The sequence below is a fragment of the Phascolarctos cinereus genome, unplaced genomic scaffold (genome assembly GCF_003287225.1).
Source record: "Phascolarctos cinereus isolate Bilbo 61053 unplaced genomic scaffold, phaCin_HiC Scaffold_4;HRSCAF=312, whole genome shotgun sequence".
NCBI lineage: Eukaryota > Metazoa > Chordata > Mammalia > Diprotodontia > Phascolarctidae > Phascolarctos > Phascolarctos cinereus.
Genome location: NW_027555847.1, coordinates 18,757,211 through 18,782,809, shown reverse-complemented (window position 1 = coordinate 18,782,809; position 25,599 = coordinate 18,757,211). Strand labels below are relative to the sequence as shown.

General features: G+C 45.6%; 1 protein-coding gene across 5 annotated transcripts in view; it reads right to left on the bottom strand.

Moving 5' to 3' along the window:
• BBS9 (Bardet-Biedl syndrome 9) overlaps positions 1-25,599 on the bottom strand; it is a 372,846-nt gene that overhangs the window by 199,615 nt on the left and 147,632 nt on the right. For all 5 annotated transcript variants that reach the window (XM_078152100.1, XM_078152102.1, XM_020969068.2 and 2 more), the window contains 5 exons: positions 21,987-22,089; positions 17,014-17,118; positions 10,605-10,745; positions 7,622-7,717; positions 954-1,126 (listed from right to left, as the gene is read on the bottom strand). In XM_078152100.1, coding sequence (XP_078008226.1) covers positions 954-1,126; positions 7,622-7,717; positions 10,605-10,745; positions 17,014-17,118; positions 21,987-22,089 — 618 coding nt within the window. The remainder of the gene's footprint in view (positions 1-953; positions 1,127-7,621; positions 7,718-10,604; positions 10,746-17,013; positions 17,119-21,986; positions 22,090-25,599) is intronic.

Below are 25,599 nucleotides of genomic sequence, written 5' to 3'. Positions count from 1 at the left end.
CATAAGGTGTGGGAAGACTGGAAAGAGAGCAGGGGGCTAAGGCATGAGGAGCTCTGAATGCCGAGCAAGGGATTTTTTATGACACTGGAGGTGGAGCTATGGTTCCAAAGGAATTCGAGGCAGTCCCCAAAATGGAATCCATACTCCTCAGGACATTACAACTGGTTTTCGAAAGTATTTTATACTCTGAAGATAAAGCCAAAGAAGGATTCAAAATACTGGAAACCTGTTTGGAATAGGAATACAGGCCACCAGGGTGACTACTTTGAGGAATAAATGACCACACGTAACTTCTGGTCTGTTTATCCAAAAATATCGGGTACGTCTCCTCTAGTCCAGGGGCCTTTAACCTGGAGTCCACAAATTTTAGACAGGCTTCAAGTCATTCGCGTGCAGCCCTGTGTTAAAAAGGCCAAGACTTGAAGTAATCTCCATACGGATTAATTCACTTACCTTCTTCCATGCCCAATCCAGCTCCAACTTTGTTGAGTCAATTTTCAGTCGTGTCTGACCGTCCGTGACCCCATTTGGGGTTTTCTTGGTAGAGACACTGCAGTGGTTTGCCATTTCCTTCTCCAGCTCACTTTACAGACAAGCAAACTGAGGCAAACAGGACGAAGTGATTTACCCAGGGTCACCCAGCTAGTGTCTGAGGCCAGATTTGAACTCAAGATGAGTCTTCCTTACTCTGGGCCCAGAGCTCTACGCACTGTGGCGCCACCTAGCCGCCCTCCCAGTCCCAACTTGTTCTTCTAGTCTTCTCATAAATATGGGCCACTCACTAGTCACAGGGAAATCAGGGTATCTTGGGAGGATCAACATAAACACACCATTCCTACGGGAAAGATAACTCAAGCTATAGCTCTGCTGAACACGAGCTGAGGTAGATGCATGTTCACATACAACGGAAGGAACGTTATGATTGTAACCATACTTAACATCATCGGACGTACCTCAAAGTGCTGGTCAATTACGTCAAAGTATTCTTGCAGAGGAATGCACCCCGAGAAAGAACAAGTGAAATCCTTGGTTCCCTGCTTTTCGAAATGCTCCTGCAGACGAAGAGTGAGCTCCTTGGTGATGAGCCAAAGGTCCTCAAACCGCTCGCTCTGGATCCGATACCGTTCTGCCAAAACAGCCACCGAGAGAGGGGAGAAACGCCGTTAGCCATCAGCTCGTCATCTAGAGGCTGGGTGCCAGAACTCAGTCAGCAGAAGCTTTCTCGCCTGCCTGCTCCTCCCAAAGCAGCTCCAACTCCCACTGGCCTTCTATAAAAATGTCTGCCATTTGATGACTGTTTTCTGCCCCCACCACACAACCTGGCTCCCAAGGGGGGCAGTCACCAGGAGCTACAGAGAAGGCTCCATTTAGTGAGCATCTTGGGACAGAATCACACCGGGTAAGAGCAGCCATGATGCAGGCCCGTAGAAATATTTGAAAAATGAAATGCCCTCTGGAGACAATTTGGGTCAATCGAAGCACCTGGCCTCCAATGATCACAGGCAACATGATTCCCCTCAACTCAGCCGCAGCCTGAATGTGGCCTCACAGTATTAATTTGGAAGGTGGAGCTTGAGAGTAAGAACAGAGAGCATACAAACGCATGTTCATCTATCAGAGAGAGGGGCCAAAAGGTGAGGGAAGCAGCCCTCTCCGCCTCATCACACCAGCACGGAGCAGTCAGGTGGCACAGGGGATAGTTTGGGACTCAGCCAGGAAGACCTAAAATTCCTGCCGCAGACACTTACTAGCTTTGTGACCCTGGGTAAGTCACTTTAAAATAAAAAGTTTGCCTCAGTTTCCCCAACTGTAAAATGGGGATGATAATAGCACCTACCTCCCAGAGCTACTGTAAGGGTCAAATGAGAGAATACATGTAAAGAGTTTTGCGTATACCTTTAAAGTGCTGTATGGACAGCTAGGGAGCACGGCCAGGCCTGGAGTCAGGAAGACTCAACTTCCTGAGTTCAAATCCAGCCTCAGATACTTAGCAGCTGTGTGACCCTGGACAAGCTACTTAACCCTGTTTGCCTCAGTTTCCTCATCTGTAAAATGAGCTGGAGAAGGAAACGGCCAACCCCAAACGAGGTCTCAAAGAGTCCAACGTGACTGAAAGGACTGGACGACACCAACAAACGAAGCGCTATGTAAAGGTCAGCCATTAGGAGTATTCGAACAAGGAGAGCCGAGATCTAGGGCTTGGAAGGTGCAGACCCAAGATGAATATTTGTTGACTGAGTGAACCTTTGCAACAACCACTGCTGCTCTTCCATCAGGTCATAGTCACAACAAAATACCATCCTCTCAAGGTCCTCGGTACAGAGCTGAAAGGGTGGGATCACTCTGCATTACATTCTCAATTGGAGAATAGAGAGGGATTATCTTTTCCTGGTAATGTCTGCAGCCCCTGGGGGCCTAACACAGTACCTCCCACATTCTAGGCACTCAGTGAATATCTGCTGAATGAATTAATTAAATCTGAGAAACAGAAGGAAATGCATCCTCTTGACAAGTATATTCTAACCTCTAAGTATGTTTGCCTCTCCGCAAAATGTGCCATTAAATGTATGGACTTCTCAAACCCAGAACCCAATGGTACTTGTAAAGATGGAGTAAAATGCTCATCTGAAGGGAGCAGGGGCCTGCATTGACCATTCACTGCCATCCATGGTAGTTTTCAGCAAACTGTTAAAATAGTCACCAAGGCCTAGTGACTTTGCCTTTGACTCTCTCTCGTTCCCTTTCCATTCCCATAGCCACCATCTTGTTCTACGCTATTCACCACAACCACCACTGCAATAGTTCCTCATTCTACGGTCTTCACTGGTGCCAGGTCAAATGTAAATATTATCTATGTTCATTATTCCTCAGCTCAAAGACAGCAAATGAAGCCTGGAAAGTCAACTCTTCTGCAGGCTTAAATTAACATCACAAATTACTTCAAATGGCCCTTCTCTAGCCTTGAGGAGATCCAGTGGCCCAACTCAGGAGGCACCAATTTGTCAAGGTCATTCCTAAAACACGCACCCAAATGGAATATAATCTACCAGGTGTGGTCCCATGAGGCTGCGGGCAGGAGGGCTGGCACCACCCTTGTTCTAGACACCATGCCTCTCCATGCTGGTTTGATGCTTTGCCTAAGTCATACTCATGTTGGGTGGGAAGTCCACTAACATGCCTAGATCCTTTTCATGCAAATGGTGGAGGGTGTATCCCTGCCCAACTCTGCATTTCTTAAATCAGAGAACAGGATTTCATGCTGCTGTCCGTTAAACTTCATTTTATAACCTTCAGGTCAGCTTTGTGGTCCCTGAAGACCTGCTGACTTTGTCATCCCACGTTCCCAAGGTTCAGGTCATCAGCACACGAACATTCAGAAGGAGATCTAACAGCCCTATTTCCCTTGCCTCCTCGCTGAATCATTCAACGCTTCTTAGCAACTGTATCCCGACAAAATCTACTTTCCATTCTCACTACCACAATCTTAATATAAAAACCCTCATATACTATTCATATAAAGCAATAATTATTAATGCTGTACATATTAAAAGAAAAACGCATCACATCTCCCTCAGGCCACCGTACCCTTCACTGGACAGCTAATCCCCCTCGCTCCAAAGTGCTCCAAACCATCGATGCTTCACTCCTGCCTGACCAAGGAAGTCCTTCCTGCTCTCACCGCTCACAGCTCTCCACGACTTTCCCCACCTGGCTGCACGTTGTCTCCCTCTCTACACCAGGGCCGGGCAAGGCTGGGTCAGCTCTCCAAGGAGCGTCCCCCAATCCACCCGCCGAGTCGCCATGCACAGCAGGAGAGGCAGCGAGGGTCTTCCAGCTGACTGTGCTTCTTTGGAATCATCACGGCCTCTCCTCTTCTAGACGCTCACTACCCACGCTTTCTGTAAAATGTTCTTCAATTTCAGGAGCTTTCCCCTTGGAGGAAGCCCCAGCATGCACCCGGCAGCCCTGCTCCCATCATCCATGCACTTCCAAAGGTCGTTCCTGGGGCCCCAATGGTCCCATCACCCGGGAAGGAGACTGATCGGGGCCTGGTAGCCCGATACACCCAGAGCGGCAAGCAGCTCACTGATCTGGGCGATTAGCTCGTTCCTGGCCATGGGCATTCTCTCCTCCCACAATCATCCTCATTGGCAGAGAAAATGGAAGCCAAATTAGAACAGAGTGGTGCTACCTTTCCTGTCTCGTCATTCACCCTGCCTGCCTGTCACCACCAGACCCTGACAGGCCTCCCCTTCTTCAGACTTTCCTCTTTTGTCCAAGAGAGCTTCAAACACACGTGCACACACATATATACACATCACATACATGAATATATACATGCGTGCCACATATATCACACATACATACGACATACATGCCTACCCTATACCTCACCCCATTATCTGGCCACAGCATCCCTTGCATCTATCTTGTCCCCTTCTCTTCCCTCACACGGCTACCCCTAGCTTCAGGCCCTTTTGCCCCAGTGACTGCACGGTGCCCACACTGGTCTCTCCCCAACTCCAACTGATCACCTACTCTGCTTTCAGAAGTGATCTTCCCAAAGCAGAGGTAGGTCTGACCCTGTCACCCTTGATTCAGTCAGCTCCAGTGAATTCTTATCCCTTGAGGCCTAAGTATCACCTCCTCTGTTTGACGTTCAAGGCTCTCCACAACGTGGCCCAAGGTAAGCTGCCATGTCCCCGTCCTCGGCTCTCTCCCATCCTGGACAAGTCACTTAACTTGTTGGCTTCAGACTCCTCCAATGTAAAATGGGGATAAAAGCACCCACCTGTGTGTGCTGTTGTAAGAAGCAATGAGATCCTGGGGCCCAGTGCCTGGCACTGAGTCTACAAATGCTGTAAGTCAGCACTTGATTCCTTCCCGCCTTCCTGCCTTCGCAGGTGGATTAACCTTTCCTCTTTACTGTCTGACAAACAAATTGTTCTGTCTCATGACTGATTCTCGACATTAGAATTATGACGAGTAACAATAGTGACAATAATATTTGACATTCATCCACTGGTTTGCTGTTTACAAAGCACTCTACAAACATAACTTAAGCCTTAAACCTATCCTTCTAAAGGGAGGCCCACCAGCCATCTTTATCCCCACTTCAGGGATACAGAAACCAAGTCTCTGAGACACTGTGACTCACCCAGGCCAGATTCGAACCAAGGTCTCTGCACTTCAGGCCCCACATTCTTTTCACCACCACCAGCTGTCTCTACAATTACAGCCTCCGGCCTTCTCTACTCAGAGGTAGCATTACATGAAGGCTACAGTTAGGATTCATGAGGCGCCTCCAAGGTGGGAGATGGCCCAGTGGGAAGAGTTTGGGGAATAACTACAGGCCTGGTTTAGCTGAACTGCAGAGCACAGAAAGGGGAGCAAAGAGGAACAAAAACGGAGACGTAGTTTGCACCCTTCAGTGCCAGGCTGACGAGGCTGTTTTTTATTTTAGAAACAGGGACTCGCCAAGTTTGGTGAGCTGGAGGATGCTGAGGCCAGACTTTGCTTCTTCAACTTGGGAATAACACACGGGGATTGAGGAATTTGGCTAAAGCAGTCTGCTGGCTGAAGGACATGATCTCAACGCTTCTCTTTCTCTCTTTTTTTTCACATTCATGTAAGAAGCTCCAATTAACTTAGAAAGTCTATCACTTGCTGGCAATAAAAAGCTATTTGGCTCCCTTAATGATACGATACCTCAGACAATCAACTGCACAGTGTTACCACTTGGCGGCTTCGGTCTAGTCCACAGTGAATCAGGAAACTGAACCAAAATTGCCATCTGTCTCCCTCGTAGCTTGGCCTACATATCAAGCATGGTTTTAGACGCAGATGACTTTTAAGGATCCGCCAACCCCATGCACCAACCTCCAGAGTTGACTCTCTCTGACTTACAAAGGACTTGAATGGTTCTCGTGTAAAAGATCCTGCTTTCTTTGCGTATTTTGAGTCCTTCTGGATTGATACTCTATAGAGTTTAGAGGAAAGACTCTTCATGAGGCAGCAATGGGTCTATTAGAAAGTGTCTGTAAAACTCAATTTTATTCTTAGAGGAAGAGACAGAAATTGATCAATAGCAAACCCAAGTCAACCTCACTGCCCAAGGCCCCTTATTGTTGCTGGGTCATTTTTCAGTTGTGTCTGACTCTTTGTGTCCCCATGTGGGGTTTTCTTGGCAGAGATACTAGAGTGGTTTGCCATTTCCTTCTCCAGGTCATTTTACAGATGAGGACACTGAGGCAAAGAGGGTTAAGTGACTTGATTTAGGGTCACATGGCTAGTGTCTGAGGCTGGATCTGAACTCAGGAAGATGGGTTTTCCTGACTCCAGGTCTGGCACTCTATCCACCGCACCACCTAGCAGCTCACTTCCAGTGGCCCCACATACAGTAGATGACATTAAAGAAATAATGCCAGACCTGAAGCATGGAAGAAGATTAGGACTGCACTCTTGGATGAGGTGAGTACATAGAGGCAAAGTTGCTTTTTTAAAGAGGGATGCTTTCTCATCCTTAAGCTGGACCTACACTAAAGCTCTACTGAGGTATTCTAAACATACAGGAGTGAAAATTAAAAGTCTAGCCAATCATCTGAAGGTTCCAAATATCCAGATGGTTAGTCCAATGCAGACAATGTCCATGGAAACACAAATGTCCTACAAATCATTTTAAATTGCCTTTATCCCACTAAAATGAAATAATACATGTAATTCAGTAAAATAATCTCCATCTATACAATGTACAAACTATTCTTCTCTTTGCTTTCTCCACTCTCAGGTAAAGATCTTGTATACAGCATTACCAAGGGGAATGAAGCACGCAGACAGGATCAGAAACCAACCCTGCTCCATTTGTTAAAAAGTTTTCAACAGAACATTTAGTGGGCACGTGGGACCCCGTCGTCCTAAAGAACAAGAAAATGGTAGAGAACAAGGCAGCGCCGAGGGAAGGAAGAGCCGTGGAAGGAGCTGAACCAAGGCAAGAGGCAAGAGGCACGAGGCACCAGGCTCCTCTGGATCCCAGCAAGTCTTTGTCTGGAAACCACGCAGAGCCTCGACAGCCAGACACGACATGACAGAATGCAGCCCCGGGAGGGCCTGGAACGCCTGAAGAGCGTTGAGTGCTAGGACCCGTTTTCCCCACTCTAGCAAAGGTGCCCCACTCACTCTCTAGTGGATTCAGAGCTGGAAGAGATGAATGAGTAAACAAGCATTCATTAAGCACTGACTAGGCATCAAAACTAAGGATAAAGATGCAAAAGCAACAGGAGTCCCTGCCTTCAAGGAGCCTCCAATCCCATCCCACTTGGAGGAGACACTGACGGGGAGGTGGGGTGGCCAGGGAGGGGCGTTCTGCCTATCCCCACTGTCCTGGTAAAGAGGAGGAAACAGGTCACTTGCCTTGCCGAGGTCACACACCAAGTCAACAACAGATCCGGGATGTGGATCACCACCCAGGATGACCTCCGGCTCCAGCGTCACCGCCTCTTCTAGGACGCCATGCTCCCTCCTCTTGACCCACTCTTTACCACCAATTTTCCACAAAACATGTCAAGACTCAGACACTTCATTTGTCAGCCTCAAATAGCAACAGCAATTCAGTTTGACTTACGGGAGGTCTTGGATGCAAGGACGGTGACTTGGGAGCCAGTTATGAAGCGAAATCCAAGCACGTTTGCCTGATCATCATCAGACTGATTAGCAAAGCCTAAAAGGAAAAGAGGGCACAGAGAGGCATTTCAATGCTGGCTAAATCCAAGTCACAAAAGGAAAACGGTCTAGTCTTCTGCTACCTTCTCAGGAAAGCCCGGTTACCCGAGCTGGGCTTCTTGTGTGTGGTCTATGAAACCCTATTCGTATATCAGTGGTTGGCCATTCTAATTTCTAGTTTCCAGTAGAATGCAAGCTCCTTGAGGCAAGAATTTGGTCCATTTTTTCTCTTTATTCCCATCCCCTAATATACTTGTAATCCCCAGCACACAGCTGTAATGCACAATAAATAGTGGCACATAATAAGTACATGTTGGATTGAACTGAATTTCTTTGAGAAGGTACCATTCTATTGATCTCACTACTCTAACATTTTCTGGCTAAATCAGGTTGACGAAAGTTGTCTTGATCCTCATGGCTGAGAAAGACTATCCTTAGGAACAGGCATCCCTGGAATGGATCTGACCCTAGGCAGAAACCAGGAATGCTGGCCTTAAGGCTCTGAAGACAAAAGTCTCTCTGCATCAGCAGGGACCTAAGGAGATATCGAGTTAAATATGCCTTGTACTCAACTGAATTTTTTAGAATTTTTATTTGGGTGATTTTTTGGTATTATTGCACTGGGTCAACACATTTTTTCCAAATCAACCAACTTCAAGTAAACACTTCAATGTTCAAGTAAACACTAAAAGAAAGACCATGGTGAGCTCCAGCTTTTACAGGGACCAGGTAAATATTTGGTGTGGTATTTCTAATTCTTTGTTCATCAATTTTAAATATGAAAATAAACCTCTTCATATTTGATATGCCGAGAACTCTCAGAAAAGAGCTTCCAGACATTAAAGGAATATAGAGTTAAATCATTTCTCAGGCTTTTGTCTTTCTCTAGAAAGTGGGAATGCCTCAACCTCCTTCACACTGCTTAATGTATTTCATTTAACTTTCTAAATACATTTCAAGTTAGACCACACCAAGAAGTTCATCAGTCACTGTTGCCCTAATTAGGCCATTGAGTAGAGGAATTTACCAGATCACCTCAGATTCACCTAAAGAGAATCCCAAGACCTCTCTGGTCCCCGATGGCAAGGATCTTTCTGCTCAGGACCTCTGTCCCTGGGGTAGCCCGTTCCAAAGAAAAGTCTAACCTCTGATAAGTTGGCACGCTGGATTTTTCTCACAGTCATGTACTCTAAGAAGCTATGGCCCCATCAATACTGACACTTCCGGGGTCTTGACTGACACTCAGCTCATGTGTTTGCTACAGAAATCAAACCAAGCACCCTCCCCAAGGGGTTGACTGGGCAGCATAAACGTACGAGTCTGGGAAGAATGGGTCAGATTTCTCCAGTTTACGCCCTCACTAAGCAGCCAGGAGATCTCAGTTTGACCTAGAGTGCTTTATAATTCTATCCCTCAGAAAACAATGAGTCATTAAAGGTCTGCTCAGCTTGAAAGATGGAGCCTATTTTATATCATTACCTCCCTCTTCAAGGACGGGCATTTTGAGTCAACCATCCACTGGACCTCATCACTTTGAAATATAATTATCAAACGCCCAGGAACAAGACACTTGGCCAAAGCAAATCATCTGAGCATCCACAAAATTCCAGCATCTTATTCAACTCAATTTCTAATTCTACTTCCAGGGGAAGACAGTGACTGGCTGTACAAGGGACTTGTTAACGATAAATGACGAATACGGAAGACAGCCATCACTCTGACTTTCAAATTAATTCCACAGATCTACCTTTGGTAAAGAGTGCCAATCTGGCTCCAGTTATCCAAAAACAAAGTAAACAAAGCTTCAAAATGCAAATCATGCAAACACAAACACCTTCTCTTTCCCCCCAAAGAAAACAAAGATCAAAAATTAAACATTCTTTATGGAAGGTGCCGAATCTGGAGATATTTGTAAGGTAATGTATTGAAAAAAAAAGTAAGAGCTATGGAAATACCTTGCAAAACAATCAAAACTAAAGTTTAAGTACTCTTAAGTAGTTAATTACACAAATCTTGACTTACCACAATATTTCTAACACCTTGTAGGAAGTATACTTTGTATTTTGAATCCTACCCACAAAGGCCAGGCTGAGGCTGCATCTCAGAGGTAGCAAAGCTGGGTTTATTAAGGGGGCATATGAAGTTGATGAAATCAGCAGACTTTTTTTTTTTCAAAATTCCACACTATTCCCCAAAAAGCAGATACATGTGGTGGCTTAGGAATGGGGGGCTGCTACAGATCCTTGTCACTCAGCCGAAGTTGCCCCAGGACTAGCTGTGCTGAGTTGCTGGGAAAGAAGCGTTAGCCCCCCGTGGGCTCTGCCACAATCCCCCTCGTACTCACAAAGCAACACTGGGCATCCCAGAGTTGTCCCAGTCTTCGGTGGCCAAGGAACAAACATGTTCCTGTTCCAGATGCTGGAAGCATCAGCATGCCCAAGAGCGCCCATTTCTAGGATTACTCACCTGGGGCATAAGGGCATACTTAGAAAGGGGGCTTATTTTATGTTCCTACCATAAAGATGAAGAATAAATATTTACATTCCAGGCAAAGCAAGCCTGCCATCTCTAAAGACACATTTGATGTTTTCATTTTTGAGTGGTGAAGCAAAATAATCATTAAAATATTTTGAATCAAACTTAAAAGCCACATGTTATTACTTTGTTGATATAAGCTACACCTTTGACCAGGCAAAATGAAGAGGGGCGGGACGAATCCTTGAGAAATTCTTCTATGCTGACTTGGTGATTATCTTATAATTACCCTATCATTGCTCACCGACGAGGGGAGTCCATTTTAAATGCCTAACATTTCCGATGTTACACACACACACACACACACACACACACACACACACACACACACAGAGCTTCCAAAGGCCTACCTGGGAAGAGGCTGAGAAGGCTGATAGGAGGCTTGTTTGTATCAATCGTGAGTTTGTGACTCGCTGTTTTGGAAGGCTGATGGGGCAAGCATATTAATTTCAGGGGAAGTCTGAATTTACACTGGACAATTCGAAGGATACCTGAAATATCAGAAAAAAAAAAACCAGGGTGCAAATTCTTGAGGATCAAGCGATGCTTTTCCAAGGCCCTACAATTCTGAAACATGGGATTTTTTTGTCCTATTCACTTTGTAGACTTGATACCACAATGGATAATTGAGAATTTTCCCCGGCCAATGTCTCAGTCCAGTACTAGGGTCGTCAGCCCAGGGGCGTTGGTATGATGGCTGTCCTTTGCAGCCATGTCAGTTCCACCAAGGCCACCACAGCCCAGGCTTTCCCACTTTCCCATCACCAATGGGATAAAGTTTCCAGAAGGAAGCCCCCAATATGCCAATCCATGAGCACAGTAAATCAGAACCAAAGGGCCCAGGATGTGGAGTTATTCAAATGTAGACAAAGGTTAGTGCTATTCAAAAACTAGGAAAAATTAAAACATATACAAGAATCCAATTGGCAAGGGACACTCGCTGTTCTGGTGTTTTTCAGTTATGTTCGACTCTCTGTGGCCCCATTTAAGGTTTTCTTGGCAAAGATACTGGGGTGGTTTGCCATTTCCTTCTCCAGCTCATTTTAAGATGAGGAAACTGAGGCAAACAGGGTGAAGTGACTTGCTCAGAGTCACTCAGCTAGTATGTGTCTGGGGCCAGATCTGAACTCAGGAAGATGAGTCTTCCTGCCTGCAGGCCCAGTACTGTATCCACTGTGCCACCTCAGGCTAAGACTGGTCAACTCCAACTTGTCTAGATCTTTGGTTCAGAAATGAGGGGCTGACATAAGCAAGAAGCCAGGCTTTGTACTTCTCTCAATGGCTAAGAATCCAAACCCCTAGGGTCCAAACCCTTAGAGAAAGAAGATCTAGGTACAGAAAGGAACTTCTCTGATGCTGCATGCTGTGGAAACACGGTTGGCTCACCAGCTCTAGAACGTCACACCGAGCAGGGATGAGCTTGGAGCAGGGCCCCAGGCGGAGGCTGCTGCCCAAAGGTCAGCTCTGCTGAGTCCAGAGAGGCTCATGTTAAAGCCACTGGCAGTGGGATGCGGGGGAGAGGTGGGGTTCAAAGCAGGGAGGAAAGAAGGTTCTAGCCATGGAAACCCTCTGACAAGTTACTACGTGACAGAGGGGGCAAGGTTTAAGCACCGGTATCCACACTGGTAAAACCACAGATTCCAGAAGCATGTGAGCAGAGAAATATACAGAAACAGATTTTAAGGAACCTAAAAACCAAAAAAGAAGAGATAATGACTCAAGTCAAGTGGCCGTTCGAGCCAGTTAATGACATTACAACGTGGTGATATCCTAGATGATCCTATAGTTCACGTACTGAACTTAGAGGTAGGAAGATCCTGGCTCCCAACCTGCCTCTAACACTGGCTGCGTGGCCCTGTGCAAGTCACTGCCCTTGCTCAGTCTTTGTTGCCTCCTTTGTAAAAATGAAGGCGCTGGCCTCTGAGGTCTCTTTCAGCTCTAAATCTATGATCTGATGATCCAGTGATCTCACACATGAAGGTAACTGATTAATCAATCATCAATCATTTATTAAACCTCAATTCTAAGCTCCAGGGGAAGCACACAAAAGAGACAGTCCCTGTTCTCAAGGAGCAAATTTCATGGGATCGAAGGTTTTTAATTATTCAGGATGTGCACAATTCCCCCAAAATTTCTTCCTCCTCTCAGATCACCAGCCTATGTGAAAAACTGTTTTAAAATATTATCTTTTTAAATGATAAGGCTAATAGTTAATTAAATGATTGTATGAGTTGGTTTGTCTTTTTTTAATTATGCCAGCATGAAAATCAGCCAATTTTGGCCACACAAAAATCCCAGCTTCCAGAGAACAGTTCAGAAAGCAGCATGGCCCAATGGAGTGGAAGCCCCAGGAGGGAATGGACTGGTTCATTTTGTCTTTGTAGCCCAAGCTGTGAGCAAAGGGCCTGGCACATACATAGTAGGTGCTTAATTAATACTGGAGGATTACTGAATGATTGATTATGGCACCTTACAGAACACCAAAGCATTTCAATGCTAGATCTAAAGCTCTTGGGTACAATCTCTGTCAGCTTCTACACCTCACAAAAATCCATTTTCTTGAGAAAATTGAACTGTTAACATTGCAGCTTGCTGTCAACATTTGGATTCTTTTCTGTCTTCTGACAGAACCTAGAACCTGGAAACTTTGGTTCTGCTCAACAGAAGGAGCCAAACATAAGGGAAATCTAATGCAACTGAACCTTTTGAAAGCAGCCATAATGGTGGCTTTCCCCTTAGTGGAAACAGCCAGGTGGTATTTGTTTTCCTGAATTAAGTGTTTCTTCTCCCTATTAGATACATGATTTAAATGAAAAAAAAAAAAGATTTTTTTTTAACTGGGGTGGCTAAGTTTCTTAAAGCAGCCCTGAGAAAAAAAATGGAGTCAATTCATTTTCTCAGCTAGGGACTTTTTCCCAAAAACTTAATTGTGCTTAGCACTGAACCTCTCCCCCGATATCATCACAACTGAACACCCCAACAGTTTTCTTCCAAGCACAGATAGAGAAGCATAGCTTGCAATCATCACCCACTTATTTAACACAGTGGGGAAAATGAACATCTAAATTATCTTCAGACAGAATGTTTTTTTCCTGAAGCAAAATAGTAATTACATCTGTTACTTCCTTAAGCCCAATATCACTGTCAAATAGGAAACAGATCCGAAAACTGCTGAAAAATATATATAACTGCAAGTGAGAATAGGGAGACAGAGAGAGAGAGAGAGAGAGAGAGAGAGAGAGAGAGAGAGAGAGAGAGAGAGAGAGAGAGAGAGAGAGAATGAGAGAAAGAGAGAGAGAATGAAAGAGACAAAGAGAGAAAGAAAGAGAAGGAGAGAAAGAGAGAAAGATAGAGAAAGGATGAAAGACAGAGAAAGAGAGGTGGAGAGAGAGAAAGAGAGAGAGAAAGACAGAAAGATAGAGAAAGAGAGAAAGTAAGAGACAGAGAGAGAGAAACAGAGAGAGAAAGACATGTACATATATAGGTGTGTATATATATACACATATATTATATACAACATATGAAGCCTTTATAAGGGATTTGGACCTAGCATTTGAAATATTTTGGAGTCCTATAAGAAACTATAATCAAGCATTTATTAATATATTAATATTGCATATTAAAACATGAAATGGTATACATGTATATATTACATATCAATTCTATGCATTTAGATATATTCAGATGTATATACACACACCTACACACACACGTTTGCAGGCAGGGATGTGTATGGCTGAGGCGGCCATATATCTTAACTGAGAGATGTGTGTACCTTTCTGCTGTTTAGGTATCGATGTCTCCCTATCTCCATATACATGTGTATGTGTATATAAATGTATGTAATGTATCTATTGACAGACACATCACGGTATTTTATATGTGCACTGTGTATCACATGCAGGGATCTGAACATGTGTATGTAGATATTGGTATACGTTCATACGTCCATGATCTCCCTACCTCCGAAAGCCGCTTGGAGGGGCAAGGTGGAGGATTTCTGAACTGAAAACAAAAGGCACAAAGCCCCAGTGGCACCGTCTGGAAGCCAGACCCTCTGCACCTCTGCATTTTCCCACGGGTCACCGTATTTCATCCAGAGTCATGTTCTACACTGTCCACGTCATGTAACTTTAATGGCCCCAAAATGGCAAATAACTCTTACGGGACGACTTAAAGCCTCCGTTACATTCTCTCCTTCCTCCTGCCAAAGCAGGATTATTTGGCTCTACCACAGACTGAACAGCTCAGGCCTCTGAAAGGGTTCAGTCTTTGAAATACAAAACCCTGTGTGTGTGCAATAGGCGAATAAGCAACGTCTTACCGCCTGTTGTCTGGGTTGGTTTGAGCATTTAAACTTTACTTCCCAAAATTTAATTATGTTTCTAAACTACCTGGTGAGAAGGACAGAAGAAGATGGTCGTATTTAGCTTTGCATTTGTTAAAACAGCTAGTCCACACTGTTCTTCACATAAACATAGGCTGTTTTCGGTCTCATCCCATGATCAGAGTCCAGAAGGGCACGCAGCCTCAGTGTACAATCCCACTGACAAGTACAAAGGGGCATTTCCCGGGTGCTCTGATCTTCTAATTCGTCCCTGCTTAGCATTTTAATCCCACTACTAGCAGAGCTGAAGCTACAGTGAGTAAAAATGCATCCTTTAGGAATATTCTAAGTCATTTTTTAAAAAAAACTTTGAAAGAAAAAATACCTAAGCAACATTCAGCACCATTCTGTGACAATGAAGTTCAGAATGCTTCGGTTTATAAACGCTCGCTGACACGAAGAAATGTGTGTTTTAAATAGGAATATTAAAAGTCAGTGAGTCTGAACTTCAGAAGGATCTCCCAAACTCTAGAGCAGGGGTGGGGAACCTGAGGCCTCAAGGCCACCTGTGGCTGCAGACTCCCCACCCCTGCTCTAAAGGGTCTGGGATGGCGTGACCTCCAGAGGGAGCTTCTGCGGCCAAGTCAGGCAATGGCAGGGGAGTACACGGCAGTGCAGTAAGCCTGGGTCTATGAAAGGCAAGATTAAGGCAAAGATGTGCACAGGAAATGCCTGAGGATTCAATTTCCAATGACTATTTTCCCAAACACAGCAAAGCCAACAATGATCCAGGCAAACAATCGGCAAATATAAATTTTTATAATTTTCAAAATTTTTGTTTTACTTTTTCCAGAAAGGAGTAATTGGATTATTTCTTTAATTTTTTCTAAAATGATTCTCTTCTCAAATTTCTGCCCCCATTCTTTCCCACAGTCTATAATCCTGTGCCCAGAAGAATCTAGGCAAAGCAGCATCCTCAAGAACCATAAAGTTACAAGCTACAGTGCTTACACGTGTATGGTCGCACAGTACTGCATCTGTTGCCCAACTAAGTGTCCATTGTGATATTCACTTTTTTAAAAGTCTCCTTTCACTTACCATCTGGATTGAGGTCTATAATCAGAGGCAGAAGGTGGGGAAAAGTGGGTGGGGGAAAAGGAAACACAAGACAGTAAATTAAATTATCTTGTGTAAAAGTACAAAACAAATCTAATATTTATCAGCTTACAGAAACAAGCTAAACTCAGACTATCCCATAGACACTACATCATTCACAAGGCACCACTCTGGTTCTCAAATACTAATGCAGAAGAAGTCCACAAATAACCCAGGTCTCTCACAGAAGTAATCCGTTTCAGCCCCACCCTACTATTTTATTTAGTTAATGAATAATCCCAAGTAAACAGAGTTCCACTCTCTCTCCACTGCCGATTTTCTTTATGAAAGTGTTAATTATTAGTGAAAAAGTGAGTAGGGCAGCAAAATGGAGAATATTTGCTCTATTACATAGAGCAAATAACTCATCCTTAAGTAACAGAGTTGACTACATCTGTAAAAATCTCATTAAATCAGACTCTACTAATGCAAAATCGGTGAAAGTTTACTCTGGAAGGGTCTGAAGTTTACAACAACACAATTAAATTAAGAGCACAAAGTTGGAAGAGGCCTTTCCAGTGGTGAGATATAAAGGACAATTATCTCTTCCCAGTTTCAGGGTGCTCCCTGGCCTACGTGCTGGGGTTCTGACAGTAGTGGTAGTGGGGCTCCAGAAACAGTTATAGGGCACAAAAAAGCAGCCAACTTTGAAGCAGGCAACGGGAAATCTAGCGTAGGCCCCAGCGTCTCGCCATGGGCTCATGTCTTCTAATGCCCCCTTGTGGCTACCTGTCAGCATTACATTTATTTTAAAGTCACAATTAAGACGTTTACAATTTCAGAGGAGTCTTTTCTCCCCTGAAGCAATCTTTTTTTTTTCCTATGAGGAAAAAGAGAGGAGATTGGCTTTTCTCTAAATGTAAACATTAGATCTGGCAAATTCATGTTAACAGCCGCATCACTGCCTTCACTCGTGTACAGGAATGTGTATGTGTGTGTGCACATCTGTACATAAGGGACGTGGAATTGGGGGGCAGCATGCTACAGAGAAGCTAGCGGAAACAGAGAGTGCTGAAGGGACCTGGGTTCAAATCCCACCTACAATACTAACTCAGTGATTCGGGAAAATCATATCATTCGTCACTGCTAAGATTCCTCATCATTAAGATGGGGGTATACACACACACACACACACACACACACACACATGTATGTATGTATGTATGTATGTATAAAGCAGTTCCCTAATGTATTCCTGAGCAGCATTTTAATCCCTCCTACTATTCATTCAAAAGCTAAATGAGACTTTGGAGTCTCTTTGGGACATCCCAGCTTACCTGTGGGCATGCTATATGAGGCCATGGCAGTGCCTTCCAGTTCTGAAGGCAGGTAATTTCCTTTCAGAAACACAGACAAGCTGATGGTTTTCAGAATCTCTGGCTCTGCAGCAATGGAAAGAAAAAGGAAAAAAAGAAATGAAAAGTAAAGAAATGAAATGAGGCTTTTGGATAGAGCCAACACATTTTCCAGTATTCAAAATTAAGAGGACTAACAGGCTTTTTTCTCCTCGAATTTCTCTAGATGCCCTTCTAAAACGTGGAAGAGACAGGAAATGACAACACATACTATTGTCTGAAAGGTACAATGGAGTCCAAAAGTTAGATGATCCTTTTAAATATGTCTGTCTCAAAGTAACCAGAAACCCAGAGGGAACTAGTCACATTGAAAGGCCAAATGTCCGTGGAGATGGGGAGATGACTGAAAAGCACACTCAAGACATTCATTCCTTGTCAAGAGCAGAACTCAGTCATTTGACCTGCAGGAAAGCTCAAAAAACATCCAAAGGGAAGAATTTAGCTCCTGACCCAGAACCCTGACAGCTACACTCAAGGCCTCACTATCCACTCCTCACTACAAAGCAGGCTCTGCAAAGTAGGTCTGCCTCAGGTAAACTATACACTGGGGCTCTGTAGGGCAATGTTCCCTCTCTGGATATCAGGCCAAGCCGTGGGCCTCTAGAGAAACCCAGGGGCCGTACTGGAATTATTCCCATCTCACTTCATAGAGCACAAAGGTTTTGCCACTTAGATTATTGTCAGTGTTCAGAAATGTCCATCATCTCCTGGTGCCATGTAACTGGCTTCATTCATTATTACTAAGGCTCTACCTAAAAGTCCTTTGTGGTTTTTGTATACTTTAACTGTGCCCTGAATTAAAAAGCAAAGTGTCAGATAAGTCACCCTGGACAAGTCCCTTCAACTTTCTGTGCCTCGGTTGCCTCATCTGTAAAATGACGGGTTGGATTCAATGGCCTCCGAGACCCCTTCTCCAAGTCAATTATCCCAGGAGGAAAATTTGCCAGAAAAAGTGCTGTGTCTGGGTGACTCAGAAAAGAGCACATCCCATTCACATCAACACTACCCTCATAATCCACAACCCCACTCTAGGAGACGGAGGGGAGCAGAGTGGGCGGTGGTCCAGCCTTGGAATTTGCTGGTGTTTCTTCCCTCTCCTAAAACAAGGGCACTGCCCTCATTCTCTAAGGGAAGAGAGACAGATATAGATAAAATGAGTATTTACAAAATAAATACAAGGAAATTGGTGGGAGACACAGAGGCAGCTGTGAGGGAAGGACAGGGAGAGGGAGGCTGAGGTTAGAACAGGATTCATGCAGAAGGTGGAGTCTGAGCTGAGCTCAGAGAAACAACAGATTTCCCACAATGGATACAGGGAGACAAGGCATTTCTGGCCAGTGCAAAGGCATCGAGAAAGGAGGCAGAGCAAACCTGTCTGGCCTGACCAAAGAGTGTGTAAAATGGGCTGATTAACAGCAAAGCGAGAACAGTCCACCAAAGCCAGGACGTGAACACAGAACAGAGCAGAGTTCGAATTTGATCCTGGAGCCCATGGGAGCTTTCTGAGGACGGCAGTGACGGGCTCAAACTAATGTTTTAGGGATATCGTTTTGGACCTACTGATTGGGAGAAGTAAACAAATTATGATACTTGAATATCGTGAAATAAAATCAGGCTGCCAGAAACAATGAATGTAAAAAAAAAACCCACAGAGAAGCAGAAGAAGACTTAAGTGAAATGACACAAAAGCAAAGAAACAGAACCAAGAAAATAACAGACAGAATGATTAGAACAATATGAAAGGACAGAATAAAAACAATCCAAACTGTAACGAGAACTTGGCACCAACCAGCAACACGCCATGTTTCTGTGGCAGTTTAAGCTCTGCAAAGCAACAAGCGTGTGCCTCGTCTCTCCTTGAGTATGCGTGGGACAGGGCACAGCCAGTGGGCCCTGGCCGATGCACTGGTCATTTTTGTTGAACTGGTTTTTTCCTTTTTTTTTTTTAATTCTTTTTATGAGGGAAGGAGAAGGATGTTTAGGGAAATAAAGGTCTCACAAAGCAGGAGGCGTCAATTGTGATGATAATGATAATAATAAAGGAATATCCATTTGACAGAAGGCAGGAGGGTACAGCTTAAGGCAAGGAGACCAGTTAGGGACCGCTGCTATACTTTAGAAGTAACCAGGGCCTTCGGGAGCAGACATGCAAGTGGAGAGATGGACATGGACATGAGTGAGGTTTGCTATAGAGGCAGAAATACTAATAAATGGCAATAGATGTGTGGCATGAGAGGAAATGAGGGTTCCAAGATGATACGCAGGTTGCATGCCTGGATGACTAAGAAGGACAGTGGTACCCATCCCAGAAAAAGGAAGCGTGGGGAAAACATGAGATCTGATGTGGCCCTGATAAGTGTGAGATGCCTATCGGACATCCAGTCCAAAAAACCCAATAGGCAATTGGTGATGCTAAGCTGGAGCTACAAAGACAAGGGCAGGGCTAAAGGAAGAGATCTGGGAGTCAACTAAAGGAGATGAAAATTAAGCTTGTGGGAGCTGACAAGACCACCAGAAAGAATGTGGGGGCAGAAAAGAGGAGGGCCTCTGAAGTCCCCTCACAGCCAGGGAGCAGAATATGGCTGAAGATTTAGCAAAGGGGAGGCAGAAAACCAAGAGACCCTCTGGGAGGAGAGAGTGGTCAATGGTGTCCGGTGCTGTCATGGGGTCAAAGACAATGATTGGAAAAAAAAAAAAGGTCATCCAATTTGGCCACGAAGGATACATGAGATCCTCTGACAAGAACAGTTCAGTTGAGTGTTGAGGTAGAAGACAGAACTCCAGGGCCTGGCAGTAAGCAGAAAGGAAGCGGAGGCAGTGAGTGGAGGCAGCTTCCAGCCCCCTGCACTCTGTCCTGGTCAGACCCCACCGGAAGCACCGTCTCCAGCTCACCAAGAGCAGACGCTCTTGACTGGCAGGGATGGCTTCCTTGTTTGCACGTGTGTCCCCAGTGTCTGACATACAGCCGGCGCTGAATAAATGCTCGTGGATTGATTGATTATTCATCTCACGGACGCACAGAGAATGGCGGCAGATATGGTGAAGGGCCTCAACTTTATGCCCACAAAGGTGGAGTGAAGAACTGGGGACCATTAGTCTGGAGAAGAGGAAACAGAAAGCACGTGAGAGCTACTAACAACTGCTTCAAGGACCGTCACGGGAAAGACTGCCGCGACTTCTCGCTCTGACTTCTGAATGAGAATCACAAGAGAGAAGCTGTGGACACTTGACTCAAGGAAAAACTACATCTGAAACCCTCCGAGCACAGCAAGGGAAGCTCCTTGGGCGTCACGGGCGCCCACTGGAGGGGGTCAAGAGAAGCTCAGTCGGGGAGTCTCTTCGGGTAGGAGCTCTACCGGAGGGACCCAGAAGGGATTCTGTGATTCTGGCAGTGAACTCCACGGACTGCCACGGGTAACAGGTACTCCTGAATCCCACCTAACCCCAGGGATTCAGGGAACACGAGTTAGCACATCTCCAGGCCAGGGACCCGCAAGGCACCAAGGCTTATCCCCAAGACAGCCACCCTACAACTGCTCCCATCTTAGAGCAGGATGCCAGGATTAAGTAACTGCCGTCTGGGCACACAACTGATGGCGGCCCAGCGGACCCAGGACCAGGCCCTGCTGCACACAACTTAAAAGGAACTCCTGGGCACTTGTCCTCATGGAGGAAAGTCTCTATCAGAACACCACAAGGTCTGCCATCGGCCAAAGAGCATCAGGTCAGTGTTACGGTCAGCGTCCGTGACAAAGGCCTGACCAGCCTGGGACAGACAGCCTACATTTCAAATGACAAAGTTGGATTGCAATGATGGACCAAGTCTAATGAGACAGAGCCCAATAAGAGAGACATAAAACTCTACGTTTAGGATTTTTAAAATCAACTGTACAAGTTGAGGACGGGGAGTGACATGAGGAGACGTGAGGCCAAGTGAAAAGCGCACGAGGGCTGGCGGAGCCGTGAGTGCCAGACAGATTGGTGAGGATGACCAGGCAGCGAAGACAGATGGACGCATGCGTTAAACTAATCGGGCTGCATTCATAAAGGATTAACTGTTCAGAATAAAGAAGGAACCAGTTCTGTGTTCTCCACGGTGGAGCTTTTCTTTCAGTTCCGCAGGACGCTGGCAAACAGAAGCAAAGGCCCCCAAGGACGATGAACTGGGAAGGGGCTAGGATATGAAACTGAGTCCTTTGAGAAGGACTCAGATAAAAGCATTGGAAATGTTTAGCTTGAAGACAAGAGACTTGAGGAAAGGGGGAGGGAATGGAAGAAGTATTTACATGAGGCCTACTGTGTGCAGGTACCATGCTAAATGCTTTTACATCGATCATCTCATTTGAGCTTCATGACAACCCTAGAAGGTGGGTGCTGTCGTTACCCCCACTTTACAGGTGAGGAAACCAAGTCAGCCAGAAGCTAGGGCACTTGCCGGGGCCAGATATGAATTTTGGTCTTCCTGACTCCAGGCCCAGCATTTCACCCACTCTGCCAACTAGATGCGCCTAGGGATAGGATGGACAGGACCAGGACAGCTGTCCCCACGTGTGTGAAGGGTCCTCGTATGGAAGAAGGATCACATCTGTTGAGCTTGGCTTCAGCACAGAAGGCACAAGGGGCAGATCAGCAGAAGGGGAGCAGACGCTTCCTAACAATCGGAGGGAGGAGCTGAAGCTCCTGCTCACCGATGGCGTTCACTGAGCCCAGATGGTAGCTGGTCAGACATGACGCCGAGGATTCCTGCTCAGCTCGGGGCTGGCCCCACTGTCCATCAGCCTCTGAGCTCTGAGCACCGCGTTCAGGGCTCCGCAGACAGCAAACTACAAAGCCCGGCCCGACGTCAAGAGCTCACAAGCTTCCCTGGAAGACGAGACACAGCAACGGGAACTCACCTAAGGAGTCAAAGATGAAGCGATCACAGGTGGCTGCTAACGGTGACTCCACATAAATGGACAGCTTGGTTTTCTGCAACGCTAGCCGGCTCTGCATCATGACCTAAAAGAAAGTTGAAGATGAAGTATTTACTGAAAATGACATTGTTTCTGGGCTAGTTCAGATGAAAACATCAAAGACCCAAGGGTCCCAGGTTGGCCATGGTGGGTCTCCCTCCACAGACACAAACCACAACCTTTCAGATCTTAGTAGACGGTCTTTGAAAGTCTACGGATCTGCAAAAGGAATCACCACTTGGTAACAAGCCTAGTGATGAGCTTTTCAGATCTTCCCTTGGTCCTGGACTCAAGGCCGGAGCAGCAACATCTGGCATGGCCACTTCTACCCCATCTCTCAGCATCAGTGGGAGGAGAAACTAGCACCAACCAATCACTAGGAGGTAACAGGGAAACATCAGTGGGAAAAAGCATGGCCCGCTGCTGATCGCTAGAAACACCCAGAACGGCAGGGGAACAGCCATCAGTGACATTGTCAACATTATGAAGATTCTTCCAAGAATCCATGACACTAAGCGTCACAAATTATCGTCATTTGCTGTTCCCATTGACTGGTGGGCATTTCCAAGTATCACCCACCACTCAGGAACCTTGAACTCTCATCATTTTTATCTCAAGAACAAATACTCCCCCTGACTTCCTAATTTCTACTCATGGTATCATCATTTTTATATCATCTACTTCATCATCCACCTGTCCATTCTACTTTATAATGCCTTACTTCTCCCTTCTCTTTCAGCCCCACTACCAAATCCTAGTTCACTGGCACTCCAAAACTTCTGCCTAGAATTACACTTACTTCTGTCTTGCCTCGTTTTCCTGGCCAATTAGAAGATTCCTGAGGCCAGAATTGTGGCTTCTTCATCTCTGCAACCCCTGCAGCCCTTCAAATAGTGCCTCGTATACATTACTTCAAATCTGGATGGATCTGAGATCTCATCAATGTATATAGTCCCTTCACTGCTGGATACTGAAACCCAACCATACCTACCCATGCAACGTCACCTGCATCTCCATCAGTGGTCCACAAATGTACCGTAGGCCTTCCTCTCATCTCCTGACCTTGCAAAGATACCAGCAGAGCACACAGGCTGGTCACTCAAGGTCTAGCTGCTCCTATTTCCCCTGGCGTTTCTTTCTCTGATGACATCCGTTCCACCACCCCTGCGTGATCCTTCTTTTGTAATGGGTTGCAGTGTGTTAATTCCCATTTCTAAGAGGGTACATTTTCCCTGTTTGCCTCTTCTATTAACCATTCCAAACCGAGCTCAAAATCAAAAGCCAAGGAGCCAAACCCTGGCTCCCCCACAAAAGACAGAATTGCTCCCCTCCTAATCCTACTTCTCTGGGTGGCACTGCAGTAGATATAGTGCTAGGCCTGAAGTCAGGAAGACTCATTTTCCTGAGTTCAAATCTGGCCTCAGACACTTACTAGTAGTATGACCCTGGCAAGCCACTGAACCCCATTTGCCTCAGTTTCTTCATCTATCAAATGAGCTGCAGAAGGAAATAGCAAACCATTGTAGTGCCTCTACCAAGAAAACCCCAAATGGGGTCACAGAGAGTTAGACACGGCTGAAATGAGTGAACAACAAAAATCACGGAACTCCAACTGCTATGCCTTCTTTGGAGGGGGCGAGTAGGGACGGGGGAAGTACATAAGACTACGGAATGATGAATAAATGGATAATTTGGATGTACAAGAGAGGTGTCAAACACACAGGCCACACTCCCAAGCGAGGCCCAAATTGGTTTAAAATGTAATTGGAAAATGTTTAACAAAATAATTAAAAATACAAGAAAATATAGACAATATTACATTTTAAAACTAAGTCAACAGGCAGACCATGGGAATCCTTGCGTGTGGATTAGTGGCATCCATTCCTATTTGAGTCTGAGCCCACTGATGTACACCATTAGATTCTGGAAAAATCCCATCTTTATTTTAAGTGATATGTTTCCTTCCATAAACCTCAGCAGCTCTGGTAAGCGTTCACATTATATCTGCACTAACCATTAGGGCAAAACCAACACAAAACGTTTGTGGAAACTGGCGGGATGACCAGTGAAAGTGGCTTAGAGTGCCCCAAGTTCCATGGGCACTGGTGTGCCATGAGAGGGCCTTCTTCAAGACAGGATAATTATTCCAGACAGCATGTCACCCCAGATGCCACACTTGATGGGCTGTGGGCAGAGGGAGCCCCACCAGCCACACGGGCAGGTCACTGCCTCCTTTCAAACAACCGCAACGCCGAAGCGAACCAACTGTGCGCAGAGCACTAAGCCACTGGAACTGAATTAAACCCTCCACACCTTCTCTGCTTTAAAGAATAAAACCGAACAGATGAGCACGAGAAACAAACAGGAGACCCTTCAGCCATGGCACTCCCTCCTGCTGTGCCCTGCCCAAATTTACACTGAATGACATCCAAGAAGGGTTTGCACTTGGGTGCTTGGCTGACGTGGGTCATGTGATAGGATATCCACAACACTCTGATTTACTGAGTGCCAACAATGCATTAGGCCTAAACAGGGGCGTTTGAAGACATAACCACAGTATCAGAGAAGAGGGTCAGAAACTCCAAAAAGTTAACCAACGCTTGGCTTAAGAGTAAATCTTCTATTTTAACTGGGGAGAAGGAGAAGTTATGGGGGCGGGGAGGAAAATTTAAGGATTTTCCACGGTATTTCGAGCTTCCCTTACAAACTGAAACACAATCCTTAGGCAACATGATCCTGCATTTTCATTCTTGTTATACACGCATTATGCCAAAAGTCCTTCCTGGTTGCCTGGATAGATGGTCACGCATCATGAGCCCAAACTGAAGGTAGCCTCATCTTCACTTGGAACGGACGGAAAAAATGACCTCAATTACAAGGACTTACTTACTATCCCGGAACCTCACATGGCTGCACATCTTGGCCGCCGTCATTACACGTGACCATAAGAAGAGAGTTATGGCTGGATTCTGTAGAGAAGCCGTCAGGCCGAGCAAGGAAGTCCCTCAGGCCCCCACACAACTGTCCTACAGGTTTCGCACAAGCCTCATGTGGGCACAGAACTAGCCATTTAAAAGGAACTTCAAAGGTCAATGAGCACAAAGTTATCTTTTTACAGATGAGGAAACTGAGACCCAAAGGGGGAAGTAACATGCCCAAGGTCATGCAGGCCGTAAATGGCAGAGCCAGGATTCACACTCAGGTCTTCTGACTCCAAATCAAGTGAGCAAGTCTTTCCACCGCACAATGCTGACAAGAAGACCCAAAGCGTACAACTTAGCAGTTGGAGACTATGGAAGAATCTTCTCATAAAGGAGGCGACTCCAGCCATTTCAAAACCTAAGGAGGGAACAGGAGGCAAAGGGTCCTGACTTACAGTTACTCAGGCTCAGGAGTGGAATGGACCTTAGAGGCTGCTGCCCCGCCCCGCGCTCCCCCTCCCCCAATCCCTTCATTTTACAAAGAAGGACACAGATGGAGAACGATTTGGCCAATCTCGTCCAGGAAAGAAGGCGCAGGGAGCACGGACCCAGGTCCCCGGAGTCTATCACATTAG